The following is a 15,005-nucleotide window of genomic DNA, read 5'->3' as shown; positions in this document are numbered from 1 at the left end:
AGAACAGTTTGTTCACGTGAAAACAAGCTCCCAGCAATCCTGCCAAGGTCAGTGTGAACTGCTGAGCTCGTCTCACACACCTGCTTTCTCCAGGCATGCAGGACACCCTGGGGAGAGGGGGCAACACAAGCCCTCCCTTCCCATGCTCTTCTCCCTGCCCTCTCCAGGGACAAGTCCCACCTGCCCGCCACGTGCTTGCTCCTCACTTAACTAGAAAAGAAAACCATCGGCTTTCTCCAAGGCAAACACAATCCAGTATGAAACCTGGATAGGGATTTAATCAGTGCAGGTTTGTTCACGGGGCCCTGCTTGGTCACCACCCTTGGGCCAGCCACCAGGACATCATACAAGGGGAGTGGGGTCTGGGTAGTCCGTTCTTGAATGAAATTCCAGGGAAGAACATGGTCAGTGCTGCAAAGAGGGTGTCTCCTCTTCCTTGCACCAGTCTGAGGGTCTGCTCCAGCGCAGGGCTGGGGGTCACTGAATGCGCTGCTCCACCAGCAGTGACCTGGCTGCTCCAGGTATCATCTGCACGGCTCTTCCTTGCCTCTCCCAGGGCACTGAGTGAGGATTTTCAGGATGCTCTACTCATTAATAAGTCCTTATGAATTCCCCACTGCCTGGCCCAGCACGGCAGGAGAAGTTGCTCTCCCAGCGTGGGTGGGGTGCTGAGGTCTCTGAGCCCTCTCCTTTGGTCTGCAGCGTGTGTGTTGTTTCTCCTCCTGCCCTGCTGTTAGCTCTCCTCGGAGGTATCGTTGTGGGAAGCAGAGCAGTTCTCCGTTTGCTTCATGATCCCTGCTGAGCCCTGCTCCACTTTGACTTTCTTTCTTCCTCTCATTGACTTCTTAGCTCCTGTAAACAGCAAGATGACCGCAAGAGTTAACTGCAGCGCAATGGATTTACATGTACAAGGTCAGCGTGACCTCCTCCCGAAATAGGGACAGCGCAGGAGGAAGCAAAGCTCAGCAAAGGAAAGATGAAGAGAAACCCCTCTCACACGTGAGATGCACGGGTACCTGGGGCAGGCTGTTGTGTCTCTGGAAACAGAAATATGTGAAGCAGAAATAGGCAGAGAACCGACCTGGTGCTGGAGTGTACCTGAGGGTGCCCAGACCAGCAGGATGCATTTCCTGGATTTCTCCTGCTTCCAGTGTGGTACATGGCACACACCACATGCTGAGAAAGGGGTTATACCTCTCCATCACCCCATGCCTGCCACAGCTGCATCCAGCCCTCACCTGGGACATCCCCATCCAGTCCCAGAGGGTTGGATGGTGTCTGCTCCAGGGACCACAGAGCAGCTTCCACCCCGTTGCTCTGAGTGGCTGGTTTTATAGAGCAAATCCTCTTCTCACTCAGCTGTGGTGGTGTCCCCTGAGCGAGCAGGCACCTCAAAAGTTTGGGCACAAAGGGCAGTGCTTGCCATTAAACAAACTCCCTTCATGCTTAAGCAACTGCCCTCTTTACATTTATAATTGAGTCAACACTTCCCTGTCTTTACCAAGAGTACAAAGGGGGTTTGTAGCGGGGTATTTCTGACAGAGCACTTTTTAAGGTTTGACAGACACACTGTCTTATCCTTGTCCTTATCAGGAGCAGTTTTCTGCTTATTCACCTGTAGGAAACATGGGTACAACACATTCCTCTGTCAGCAGGGAAAACCTCCGCAGCCTCACTGGAAGATCAACAGAGTTGGCAGAAACCTTTCCCTGAATGTCAATAACTCACTCCTGGGAATTTGTCCTTCTCCAATCACCCCCTCCCTGACCAGCTAAGCAAACACGTGGGACTTAACCCTGTTAGCTTAGGTGCTCAGGAGTGCTCTCCTGGCTACCCTGCCCAGGCTCCCCTGGCTAACCATTAGCAGGGGCTCCTCTGGCTGGAGATACAACCGTTGCCAAAGCACAGTGCAGCGTGTCTTATCACTGGGAAATGAAAGACTCCACTGTATCACCTTGGGCAAACATTTGTCTGCAGTGTGGCATGCACTCGGTGGAGGAGCACCCTCCTCTCCACCACAGGGAAGGCAGCTGGTGCCCTCGGGTATTTCTCACGGGAGCCCCTGGGGAAGCAGCAGAAGCTATAGCCCTGAGCTGATGTCACAAGGAATTCTTCCTTCCTACCTTTCGTCCAGGGATCCTGTCCTCTTTTTCTCTTCTTCTGCAATGCATGAGCTTTGTCTTTGGTGCAAAAATATTTCCCTTCAGCCTGAGCTTCTTGTAGGATATCATCTTCATATGAGGCAGCCACCTACACCAACAAGAAGAGAAGTCAGTCTACAAACCGCCCCACTTTCTCAGGAAGCTGATGGCCCAGCGGCATTACTGGGGATCTTTGTGACCATTGCTACGGAGTGGTGACAAATGCATTTGTCTTGACTAGCTGGAAAGAGTGATATCTCTACCCCTCAGCAACAAGTTGGGTAAAAGTGTGGGAATGGGGTTTGACGCCTCATGGAGAAAGAGCCATCACCTCCTGGAGTGAGCTCAGGCAGGGACAACCCATCTTACACCTTTCGGACCCAACAGCCAAAGCTAATGGCTGAAGAGAGCAAACACACCTCGCTGTCCGTCGTGTCTGGCTCATCAGATTCCTGCTTCCCAGACTCAGTGTCATCATCATCATCTAAGGAAACAAAAAAGGAAGGTTTTTTTGGCTGGTGGGGGGCCCGACAAGCTCATGAGCAGGTGTAGAGTCACCAGCCCAGGCTCTGAGAGACATCGAGGCAGAAAACAGATTCAGCAATAAACTGTGTTGTAGAGCAGAGGCACTCTGAGCTATGTGGCTTGAAATGAATGTTTATGGGAGATCCAACAGGACTCTGTTAGGGAACTAGCTCCCAATAAAGCTGTATCTGTAGGACTTTGCTACCCCAAGGTCACAAGTGCTGCCCCAAAGTCTGTGGCCGTGTGTGGGTTGGGAAGCTGAGGGATATTTAAAACCCTAGACTGCACCTTCCCATTTGAGACCCAGGTGGGGAGATGCATGTCTGGGTAAAGAGGCCAAATCCTCACGTTTACTGCCTGTGCCAGTTGGTGGTTCTCGGCAGGGAACATGTGCTGAGGAGCAGAGGAAGGAAAGGTGGGGGAGCTGCTTCTCTGCCCAGCAAAAGGATTTTGCTGCACACAGGCCCCGAGGCTATACAACCCCTGACACGTACTTGCACGCACCAGACACGCACCCGACCTTTGCACAGAGCAAAGCTGCCCGCGCCAGGGACCCAGCCTTGCTGGCGGTGGCATCACCCTGTCTGCACCCACACCGGCACACCTGTGCTGGCCGTGGAGGGGCAGAAAAGGCTGGGGATGGAGCTGTGCCCTCTTCCGAGGGGCAGGGACCTCAATATTTCTTGTTCCTGACACCTAGGTGGTCTAGCTGGGGTAGGACTGTTGGCAGGGCAGCCTCACCCGCTGCCCCTGCTCAGGTGGGAGAGCAGACGGTGCTGCTTTCAGGCACTCCTGGAGCCCCCGTAGTCTGATCCCATCCTCACTTTATTCTTCCGCGGGTTAAAGTTCACTAGAAAGTGCAGAAGTATTTGTGTATTGTTTCCTGGGCTTTGTGTCAACCTTAAGGTGAGAACTGAAGAAAGTCCTGTATTCCCACACCCAGAATGTAATCAGCTGAAATTCTTCTGCTGTGATGATATCTCCTTAGCATATAAATCACAGAGGACTCCCTTTTTTTTTTTCTTTTTTCCACCATGCAAAATCCTGCTCTGGAGAGTGTTCCCAAACCGCTCTGACACGCCCAGACCAACTAATCCAGGTGAGCTCAACTTTCTGGCCAAGCCAGTAAGGCCGGTACCGAGCAGCTCTCAGCAGACGTGCTCCCTGCTCCGCTCCCCATGGCTGCTGCCTCCCACCCGCCCAGGCAAACCTGGCACCCATGTCCCATGGCGGCCAGGCAGGGAGAAAGCACCGCGTGTCCCCTGACAAAGGGCACTGCTGGTTTTGGGAATGGAAAGGACTCTTACAGAGGATGAAGAAGGGAAGGGGAGGAGAGCATCCTGTCCTACCTGTTGCAGGTACCAGCATCCCTTGCTCCATGCTCAACCCTACACGCTGTGCCAGCACAGGGCATGCTTTGGAGCAAGGGGGCACAGACAGGGATGGTTTTTCCAGTTGTGAGTCCTGCAAACCCAGATTTTTCCCATCTCTGCTGGGGTGACTTTTGAGCTTCTGCTTCCCTGAGAGGGGCGGGTAATGCTGGAGAAGCAACTTTGTCTTGTCACGGCTCATCGTGGGGTGGGTTTTGCCAATGGGTCGGTGCTAACTGACCTCTTTAGCTCCTGGAGAACTCCGCGTCACCCAGCAGCTGAGTGCAGGGTGCTCTGCAGGGTGACCAAGGGCACCCCACGGGTGGCTCATGGTCTATGCTGGGCAGAGATACTGGGCTCTTCTCCCTATAGATACTGAGCCTAAATTTTGGGCATCCCTAGGGTTGAAAATTGAGACCTCAAGGATGGAAATGTGAAACACGAAGTTCCCCTGATGGCCCAAAAGAGCTGGGAGCCACCTGGGTCCCTGGAAGGGCATCCTGTGCTGGTTAGCTACTGCTTTGGTCAGCGGGATTGCAGGTGCGTGCAGAGCCCAGCACAGAGAGCTCCTGCTGTAAGATACCGTCACCAAAATGTGCCTTTTGCTCTTGCCTTATCAAGAGTCATGTTTGCCTGGGGCTTTTTACCTGCTTCTCCCTTCTGTGCACTGGCATCCAGTCTCACCCCAGTCTCTGGAAGGGCCTCTGGGTCTCTCGGCGTGGAGTTGTTTGTCGGATGTGCCCGTGAGAGCGTGAGCTGTAGGATACAGGGAGCAAAAATGCTGCCTTTGCCAGGCAGGAGGAAAGGGCTGTCCCCAGCCCCTACATGATGACTGTGACACCCGTGGGGACGAGCATCGCAGAGGCCTTTCTATGCACTGGTGGTGTGTTGCAGGGGAGCTCAGCACCCCTCCTGCACCAACCTGAGGGATGGGACACAGGCACTCCTGCACACTGGTCCTTGGACCTGGATGGAAACCCCACGGGCACTGGAAGGGAGGGGAGATGGGCAACAAGAGCCAGGGCTGAGCGGCTGTGGCTTTGCCATGTCTAAATGTGTCCCCGTTGGCTTCAAAGGCAGCAAAGCCATCCTCCCACGGGTCATTAATGGTGGTCATAATGGTGCCAGCATCCAGTGCCGGGCACCTTGGGGAGGGGAAGGGTCCATGGTTGATGCCAACACGAACTGTACTCACCACAGCTGCATCCTCCTCCTCCTCCTCCTCCTCCTCAACAGCACCAGGCAGTGCCCGGGTGGCATTGGGCCAGCGGTAGGGGAAACGCAAGTTGTCCCGCTCTGCCTCGTGTCTCTTGCCGGGGCCGTGGGCTGCCGACACAGTGGGGCTCTCCCCGGGGCTTGGCTGTGGGCTGCTGGCCCCCCATGGCTCCCGGCGGCTGTGCCAGCCTGTGTCCCTGCCACGGCCAGAGTCTGACAGATCCAGCGGTGCGTCTGCACCATCGTCCCTTGTTGCCTTCACCTTTTCTTGGAGCTCAGAGCTGTCCCTGCTCAGCCAAAGCGCCTTCTCTTCCTTCCCATCTGCAGCATCCTCCAGGAAGGACCTTTCCTCCTTGCACCCTGCCGTGATGTTTGGCCATGGGGAGAGGGGCCGCTCCTCGGGCAGGGGCTTTGGGTCTCCATCTGCCCGCTGGCCTGGCTGGCACCGCTGCATGAGGAAATGCTGCAGCCGTTCCCTGTGCTTGAGGAGGTGCAGCTTCTCCTCCAGCTGCTGATCCCTCACGTACACCATAGCGGCGGGGAGCTTCAGCAAGGTTGCGTGATCTTCCCAGCCATCACGCGACCGCGTCCTGCTGTCGGCATCTTTGGTCCTGAGCAAATGGCTGGAGAAGCTGCTGCCGTCCCGGTCAGCTGAGGCACAGTTGCTCGCCAGTCCCAACTGGTGCAGGGAAAGGTGCTTGTGGAGGAGGCAGAGCTGCTCTCTCCGGGTGGTCAGTTTTAGGTTTTCATAGGATGGAGCAACTTTGGGGGAGTCCGGTTTGCTTGCTGTTAAATAACTAAAAGAAGCAGGAAAAAAATAATGACAATTAGAGAATTTTCATGTGATTTCCCAGCTCCTGCAGTGATGTGTGTGGTCTCTCCTGCTCTTTCTGTGCCCTGTTGCAGCTCTTGGACCATGCATCACACTTGCCTCTGGGTACTGTGCTGCGGAGGAGGGTCCCGGTGGCTGCGGGCATCAGGCAGCCGGCAGTGGGTCTCTGCACAGCACGCACCGCAGGAAACCACCGCCATCCCACCATCCAAGAGTTCTCTGCTGTCCCTGGGCCACGGCAGCTCCAGACAGGGGGTTGAGTGAGTGGGGGAATGCAGTGACTGCTCACATCAGCACTGCTGCTGAGGAGTCACTTGTCAAATGATGCCTTATAGCCAGAAGCATCCTAAATACCCGGCATTGGGCTTTCTTAGTGCCTTGGTGGGCCTGAAGACCTCCAGGATAGGGGAACAGCCCATCCTCCCCGATCTCACTCACTGGGAGATTTTTACAGCCATGCTAAGAAGGTCAGTATGGTGCATGATCCTCCCCTACAAACCGAGTCTCTGCTATCACTGGTTATTTGGCAACTTCTGTGACTGCGAGCTTTTCCTGGGAATGCTCGGCAGATCTACTCCCACACTGGGAAACTCACTGTCTCTACAGGTGAACTCACTGGCTTCGCTCAGCCTTCTGCGCTTCTGAAATCAATGGGGAGGATAAGCCCAGGGAAATGCTGATCCCTGCAGAAAAGCCCAGTAGAAAAGATAAGGAGGAGCAGGGATTGCTGCCTCCCATGAGGCAAGTCCTTCTCCTCCCGGCTGGAGATGGGGGCACCCGCTTTACTTTATGGGTCTGTCTGAGGAAGCTGGAGTAATGAGAGGCTGATCTTGTCAGGCTGGATTCCAGTCATTTTTTGCTGCTGTAAACAGGGAGACCCCCCCCTCCCTGAGGCTGTGGGAGAAGTGTGGAGAAGAAAGTGGGCAGATGCAGCGAATACTGGCCATCTGATCACAGTCTGCCCGGTGGGACAGCTGCAACACACCACGACCCACGAACAGGTAACTCACGCCTCAAGGCTGGGGCTGTGCTCATGCTCTGGTGGGAGAGGAGTCTTCCTTGCTGGTGGGGACACTGCTGCCCCCAAGGGACTTTTTTCCAGGAAGCAGGGTCTGGAACCAGGTCTCACCAGGGCGATGGTTCCATGCAGCTGGTTGGCGACCCTCTGGGATGCCTGTGGCAGAGGGGAGAAAGTCCAGGTGAGCTGTTCTGCTGTGCAACCCAGGCAGTGCATTGGCTAAGGGGACCCCCACCAAGCAGAGACGCAGCTCTTCGCCAGTGTGAACAAGACAGACAGCTCCTAAGTGCTCTGTTTGGTATGATTCTGGTCAATGACTCAGCCATATTTTTATTGGTTTTCCTAGGAAATTTCCCCTTCATTTTTTCTAGCAAGATATACAGTACTCTTTATTTTCTGGCTGCACTGATTTGTAACCCAGCAGGTCTTGTGCCTCCTCTCAAGTCAAGCCATGATTCAGTGGCTTAACCAAGATAAGACCCTGCAAATTCCTTGACCCCTAGTCAGGCCACTAGACTTTATTGATGCAAGCTCCTGGCACGCACTGATTTGGTGGGTGTATTTCCAGTGGAGTACCTGTCTGTGAGGCCAGGACATCATCATCTCCATCTGCTGTCATAAAAGCCTCACCACATGTTCTGACTTGACTTTCCCCTGCCCACCTGGAGATGTCACCAACCCTTCCTGCGATCCCTATTAATTATCCTCACAGCCTGCCTGCAGCCTTACCAAAACCCCTTTTCACCTGCTCTTTCAAGTTTTCTGTGGAGTTCAGGTAAGCGAAGCCTGTGCCAGAACAGAAGCATCTATGTGGGTGTGTATATGGGCTTGAGTTCCCACGACCAGGAACAGGGCTTCAGGTCCTGCAGTCTCATCTCCCAGTGCCCAGTATCACCATATCACTCAGCATCCCTCAGCTGACACATACTCTCCATGTTTTAAAGGCATGGCAGTCTTGCATCAATGCACAAAATGGCAACCACTGAATGCCAGGCCCTCTGAAAATACCAATATTCATTATGCTGCAGATGGAGACACATCTGCGAAGCTCTTGGGCAGGGCTGCTGTGGTGTATTTGTTCTCAGTACCCACAACTCCCACAGTTTACATGTTCTCCAGGGTTTTCTGACACACAATGCTCCAGCGCCTTGCTCGCCCAGATAATGGAGAGCTGACTATAACTCAGGATAAGCTGCAATGAAATGTGGCTCAGCACAATCTCCCCAGATCCTTCACTCCTCAGAGCTTTCCCCAGCAAGACATCTGAGAGAGGAACCAGAGCAATGGGCAGAGGACTCAGGGATGCTAGACGTGTTGTCATGGAGGATAAACACAGGAGAAAACAAAGGCGTGCACGCTCGCAGCAGGGACAGGACCCTGTGCCAAACTCCAAATGCTTTGCTTGCAGTGAGTGGCAATTTCTGCAGAGAGGATGCATCTGGCATTTGGTTAGTGCCCTTCTTGGCTCTGGCAACTGCAAACTCCCTGAGTCTGGTTAATTGTTTCACCCCTGATTGCCTTTCCCTATCCCAGTCTACCTCTCTTGATCCAGTTCAGATGACCACAGTGGTGGGGAGAAGGCCTGAGGGCATCAGGCTACTTCTGGCAACTCACCATTTCTGCGAGGCTGACTTCTTGGAGAACAGTGCCTGGGGAAGTCCTACTGCTTGGAGAGCTTTTCTGTCCTGCAGGCTTTTCTGCAAAAAAACACACAACCAGCCACTGTGGTGGTCCCGCAGAGCTGTTGCAGGCTGCCCTGCCCTGCAGCCTGCTGGAGTCTCACAACCTCCCAAGGATGTCACTGGCTGGTACCAACAACCTCCTATTGAAGATTTTGAGTCAAAATTTCTGTCTGGCTTAAGCCAGCACCTGACTGAATGTACCCTTGATCGCATGTGTGGGTGACAGCAAGGCAACGACATGGTCGCTGCATGAAATGGGTGGCGGGTCCACACTTGCACAGCACTCATCTTACAGTGAGGGCACCCAACCACTCTTGCTCTAATGCAGAGCAGCGTGTTTCTCCCCTGACATGCATTTCGCACCCCAGCAGCTATTCTGCCCATGGCAATGTCCATCTGAGCTGCCAACAGCTTGGTCTTTGCTCTCCAGACCCTTTCCCAGAGCAGCTTTGCACTGTGGCTCAGTCACTCTCCCCATTCCCAGGTCTTCAAGGGTGGTGGGAGCCAGCAGCACCCACCTTCTTCCAGCTCGAGGCCTGACACATCGTGATGAGTTTCTTCTGCTCCCCTGTGAGCTGCTTTCTCAGTGCCAGCATTCTTACTCACTGGGGACAGTAAAGGCAAGGGGGAGCTGGGGGTGGAGCTGCTTTCTCTGGCAGTGACTCCTGCGTGCTTTGTCCTGTCTCTGTTGAAAGGAGAAGGTCACAAATGAATGAATTCGGGCAGGAGAAGGAAGGTTTGAGAGCCACAGTACTGGGAGCACTGAGTTATAGAGCCTGATATATAAATATACATATTCATATATATATATATGTATATATGTATGTGGATATACTGGATCCTCAGACTTACCTCCTTCCATTGCAGCTTATCGCTAGCTCAGCTGCAGTCTGGAGCATGGGACATAGCCAGCACGACAGCTCAAGGTCTGATTTCCCCACTTGGCTGTGGGTAACATCGCAGGAAGCCATGACGTTGGGTAAGCCAAAACCCAACTGTGGCTATTGCAAAAGCTCTGTGAGAACCTGTACGTCCCTGACTGGGCTTTCAGCCTGACGTAGGGGTGGATTCAGCATGGGGACATGGCAGCTGTCCCCCTTCACCATAGTGACCTGGTGGGGCTGATGCTCTTGGCCACTATGAGGGAATCACTGAGTCTCGGAGATCCACGCTTATGCCACGGACAAAGTCCTGACTGGACCCTGATGCTGAGACATGGGTGTACGGCTGGAAATCTTCCTATTGAGCAACCCAAGGAAGAGCAGAGCAGAGCAGAGGAGGAGCACTCAGTGCTCAGCAAACCCAACCCGACCTACAGATCTGAAACTCCTCAGGCCTTGGGAAGCACTGGGGAGTAAAAACAAGTTTCTCTTTAAGCATATGGTGTTTCTGTGCTCCAAAGAAAACACATTTCTAAACTAATCCCTCAGTGCTAATTCCTCCGGACTTTAAACCCTTGAGGAATGAACTGATTTGTATATATTGGCCAGCCTGGCAGGTTACTTGGCTTCAGCACAGTGCTCTGCTGGGATATGAACCTGTTGGTGCAGATCACTTCTCCCTCTTAACCCTGTCTCAGTCCCTTGTGTGTCACTCTCCTTCCCCCAAAACACAACCTGCTTCCTGCAGACCCTCTCTGGCTGCTGCAGGAGGGGAGCTGGTGCCGTGGAAAAGCGATGGAAGCCCAGGTTGAGGTCTATGGCCAAGGCGAGAAGCCCAGGGCTTTGCTTCCCATAAGCAGTCTCCCATGGTAGGGTGCTGAATACTGTTGTTCCCCAAAAACTGAATCCTTGGATGCAGGTAAACAGGGAAGTGAGCAAAGGTCAACAAGGACTTAGAGAACATTATGGGTGTTTTGGTGTCCAACATCTACAGGAATCCATGGGAAGCAGATGCTGAAATACTCCTGAGGACAACCTGGACTTGATGTAGCCCTGCTCAGCTATGAAGATGCCTCTGTCCTTGCCAACACCCTTCATAATAAATGAAACCCAGGAAAACACTTACTCCAGGCTCCGGAGCGTCTTCAGTTCTTCCTTGAGAGTTTTGTTCTCTTCCCTCAAGCGGTTCGTCTCGTTAGCTGCAGGGACACAAGTTGTGCTGTGGATTCAGGTGTTGCAAGGAGAGAGCTGATGCTCCTCACAGCTTGCTGGGGTACATGGGGGAGGAGGAGGGAATGCCACAAAAGCTTTTGGAGGGGTGTTGAATTTCCTTCCTTCTCCAAAAACACACTGGGGGCTAAGGGATAAAAGGGAGCAACTTTCCAACTCGGGCTTGGTCAGGATTGGGGTCTGCTTGCAGCCCATCCAACTTGGGGGAAGAGCATGACCCAGATGGGGTGGTGGCTGTGGCACGGCGGGATGGACACAGCCAGCCCATGAGCACCACGGCCGCCTCTGGGGAGCGGGTGCTGTGTTAAGGGGAGGGCTGGGGGCCTGGGGGGGATCGGACGAAGGCCAGCGGGATCTGTGAGCACCCAGCAGACAGTTGCCCCAGCGAGGAGCCAGCAAGCGAGGGCAGGGTGGGCTGCTGCTTTGGCTTGCTGTTGCTCAAAAGCAGCACTGGGGCAGGAATGGCATAACAGGGGAGATAAACCAAGGGCTGCTGGCACCTCTCCATCCCTCCTGAATGCCTTATCTCCTTTACCCCCATGACCCTTCCTGGGCCAGCCAGATCCCCAGGGAAAAACACCCTGAGCCTGAGTGGTGCTGGGAGCTCTGCCAAAGGCTCGGGAGAAGATCCATCACACGTGTTGCTTGATTTCCATTTACCCATGCTGAGCTGCTGCTATGACTTTCCTGTCTTTGCCAGAGTGTTGCTTCTGCAGTGCCAAATGCTTCTTTTTTCCAGGCAGCTGACATGGTCTGGCCAGCTTGGGGCTGCTCTCGACATGAGCATCTCTCATTCCCCAGCTCTGCCACTTCGTTTGAGTGGTTACCTCTGCCTGGGGGGGACATGAGCTGCCAGTCCTGGTCAGATCTGATTTTTAAAGATCCCCACATTCACATTGGCTCCCTCCCTTATCTCCATTCTCAAACCCCTCCTGGGTTCCCCATCACCGGGACACTCATGTGCAAATATCTGGGAGAGGCATTAACTGAGCAAAGACTCAGCCAGCCAAAGCTGAGCTTACAGCAGGCGGTGGTACGTACTGAGGATGAAGATGTGCTTCAGGCTCTGGAAATGGGAGCTCTCATACTCATTCTGCTTCTTTTTCGCCAGCTCCTGGGTGACCATGCATCTGTCGCAGAGACCCGCTCTCAGCCTGGAGGAAAACCCACGGCCAGCAGCTTGTTACCACATGGTTCCCATGGGGGAAATAAGCTCCTGCCCTCTCCATGGAAAAGTATGAACACCCAGTCCATCACCCAGAATTGGTCAGAGGGGTTATCACCCATACAGCCCAGCCCTGGCCCTTCCACCCCTCCTAGATCCAGTTCCACCATTCCAGTTCCACCATTCCAGTTCCATTCCAGTTTCCAACTTAGGAAAGCTCCTCTGCATGTGTCTGGGTTCCCCCAGCTCTCCCAGCAGCCACGTATGAGCAAAAAAGAGGTTCATGGGCTACATCCCACCTCTGGGAAGACAGCAAACCCCAAACTCTGCCCCTAGGAGGGTGCACTCACTGCCACTGACCAACACCCTACTGAAAAATAAATCTTACCTGTTTTCTAACACCTTTACATTCTCTTTAAGGGCCTTCTGTTGTTCCCTTAATTGGTGATTTTTAGCGAACAACTCTTCAATTCTCTGAGCATCACTAATTGAAAAAACAGAACAAATAAAAGAAAGTTATTAGATTTCTCCCCCAAATCTGTGCCTTTATCCGCAGAGCCCTGTCAAGGGGAGGGATTTCTGCCCTGAGCCTGCTGTGCTGCTCACACCAGTATGGCTGAATTGCTTTTGCTTGTGTGGCAGGAGGGGAAACAAATGTGTTAGAGCCCAGACGATGCCCTGTGACACCCACCCTTGGAGTTAGCAGCTTGCTTCATTCCAGTTTATTGCTTCCCAGGAGAACAAGCATCCATTGGTACGAGCATCACTTGCTGGTGGGAAGGCAAACAGGAGGTGGGCTGGGGTTACCTCAAGCCTGGCCTGTGCTGGGGACTTGCATGGCAAAAGTCACCAAAAGGTTTGAATCTGGCAGAGCCAGACAGGCAAACTGTGCTCTCTAAATCAGGCAGCCTCGGAGGAGTGCCTGGGAGATCTGAAAAGGAAGAGGTGTAACCTCCCCTCCACCCCCCATCCCACCATGGCGTGGGTAGAGCAGACGTGGCATGTCTTACCGGCACTTCTCTGTCGTCAGCTCCGTCAGCTTGCTTTGCAGGCCTGGAATAATTAACAGAGATGGAGAGGTGGGTATTTATTGCCAATTCCCTGGCACTCAGAAACAAAATGCGATGATGGAATTTCAGGAGGGTGCCCGGCTTTGCAGAAACCTCATCAATTTACAAACCTTATTTCCAAGAAGGAATAACTCATTGCCTGTGTTAAACAATACCGCAGTTTAATATAGCTGGGAAAGTTGTACAAAATGTGAGCACATTTTGTACTTCCACTATTTAATGAGTCTGCATTTCCCTCCCACCCCCAAAAAGTCTGTTTCAGTTTTGTTTCTACTTATTTCTTGTTACAGCATGCATTTCCCAGGAGGGCAGTATTTTATAACTCTTAGGGCTGCAGAGCATCTTGGAGGATATTTACAGCTGAACAAGAACAGCTTTCGTTGATGGATCTGCAGACGTTACATCTTGTCAAATCCATTTTATGCAAAGTAGATGTAAACATGTGGTTTAAATTGCTCAACAGTTTCCTCTAACTCTCACATGGCTTGAAATTACACAAGAGAAGAATGAATTCATAAGCCAGAATCCTCCAAAAGTGCTGTTGTCTTGTTCATAATATTGATACTGGGAATTATTCTAATAAGAAAACAATTGGATTTGGCATTTGGTTGCTTAACCTAGTGGTTCTTATTTTAATAATGTATGACCTGAGGAATAATGTATTGCCTAGAGAAATACACTCTCCAACCTGACTCTAAGGTTTTCTTTAACAGAGCCTCATCCTCCTGCTGCTTCTGTCTGATAGATTATTGCATCTTTCCACTTTGCCTTTGATGCCTCAGTATCCAAATACACCCCAATCCAGGTTGCTCGGAGAAAATGCCCGGCAGGTGTGCAAGTCACTTGTGCAAACCTCCCAATTCACCTTTATCTCAGACCATGGCAGCAGGAAAGGAGTCAAATCCCCAGTGATTAATGCTTGGAGCAAGTGGGATTCCTGCAGGGACTCAGCACCTCTGTGGCTTGCCCTCCGGGAACACTGGATGCAGGAATACCCTCTCTCTTCTGCTCCTCCTCATCATCCAAAGTTACTGATTTTCTCAGTAAACCTACTTCTTCTCTGGTGAGAGATACCAAGGTGGTATCAGAGGGTGTTTTCCCCTGAGGGCCAGGCTGTGACCCTGCATCCCCATCCATCCCCATGGGTGATACTTGCTGAGCCCTAATTCCCAAAGCTCCCTAACCCACACCCGCTCCTCCTTCCTTCAGGTTATTTGAAACCAAACAGATCAAGGTGGCATTACAAAGAAATGGACCTTGGCCAGTTTTTAATATGACTTCTCGTGTCTCCTTACCTTGGACCTCTTTCTCATGGATTTCCTTGAGCTTATTCAGGAACTCTGCAAAACTCTCTGTGGTCATGTTCAGGGCTGTGCTGCACGCCAGGTGAGGATGTCTCAAATTATTCAGGTTTCAGCCTAAAATAGAAACAAAAAGTCCAATAAAAGAGAAGTATCTTGTGTATGTGATGTTTAGCAAAGTCACAGAAACAGGGCAAAGCCCAGATCTGGAAGGTGAAGTCATTTGCTAAACCACGCACACACATAAAGCAGCAGGCTCATCTGAGGATGCATTTTGAGACCTGTCCACAGTGTCTCAGCCCCAGGCTGGGGCACAGGCAAAATGGAAGAGTAATGAAAGCCCAGGTAGAAAATCGGGCTTTTCCTCTACTTTTTGAGCTGTTTAAAATACATTTCTCTGGGATGAGGCAGGGCAAGACATCTTCTTGAGGAAGGAACTGCAGGACTCGTGTCGGGACCACATTGCTGGGGGCTGATGATGGGAAAACTTACAGCTTTGGTGCTTGAGCCTGATGGACCCATCTCCCACTGGCTCCCGAGATGCTTCTGTGCATCTCTCCTCCCTTTGGCACCAC

At 52.5% G+C, this 15,005-nt stretch overlaps 1 protein-coding gene across 1 annotated transcript; it reads right to left on the bottom strand.

Annotated features, from left to right (window-relative positions):
* Positions 1-231: 231 nt before the first annotated feature.
* RBBP8NL (RBBP8 N-terminal like) lies at positions 232-14,542 on the bottom strand. Its single transcript, XM_074843084.1, has 13 exons — positions 14,425-14,542; positions 13,070-13,112; positions 12,448-12,543; positions 11,936-12,048; positions 10,791-10,863; positions 9,302-9,468; positions 8,716-8,798; positions 7,094-7,257; positions 5,232-6,048; positions 4,684-4,792; positions 2,561-2,625; positions 2,124-2,250; positions 232-852 (listed from the first exon to the last, which is right to left on the bottom strand). The coding sequence occupies exons 1-13, from the start codon at positions 14,489-14,491 to the stop codon at positions 734-736; spliced, it is 2,043 nt and encodes a 680-aa protein (XP_074699185.1). The 5' UTR covers positions 14,492-14,542; the 3' UTR covers positions 232-733.
* Between the last annotated feature and the right edge of the window lie 463 nt (positions 14,543-15,005).

Source organism: Strix aluco, chromosome 17 (assembly GCF_031877795.1).
Source record: "Strix aluco isolate bStrAlu1 chromosome 17, bStrAlu1.hap1, whole genome shotgun sequence".
Taxonomy (NCBI): Eukaryota; Metazoa; Chordata; class Aves; order Strigiformes; family Strigidae; genus Strix; species Strix aluco.
This window is presented reverse-complemented; position numbering and strand designations above follow the sequence as displayed.

Bases quoted from the DNA above. Each gene is read 5' to 3' on its own strand.
- RBBP8NL (XM_074843084.1), bottom strand. From the start codon at position 14,491: ATGACCACAGAGAGTTTTGCAGAGTTCCTGAATAAGCTCAAGGAAATC. The intron at 13,113-14,424 runs GTAAGGAGACAC...TAATTATTCCAG, and splicing joins CCATGAGAAAGAGGTCCAAG to GCCTGCAAAGCAAGCTGACG. The intron at 12,049-12,447 runs GTAAGATTTATT...GTTTTCCTCCAG, and splicing joins GTAAAGGTGTTAGAAAACAG to GCTGAGAGCGGGTCTCTGCG.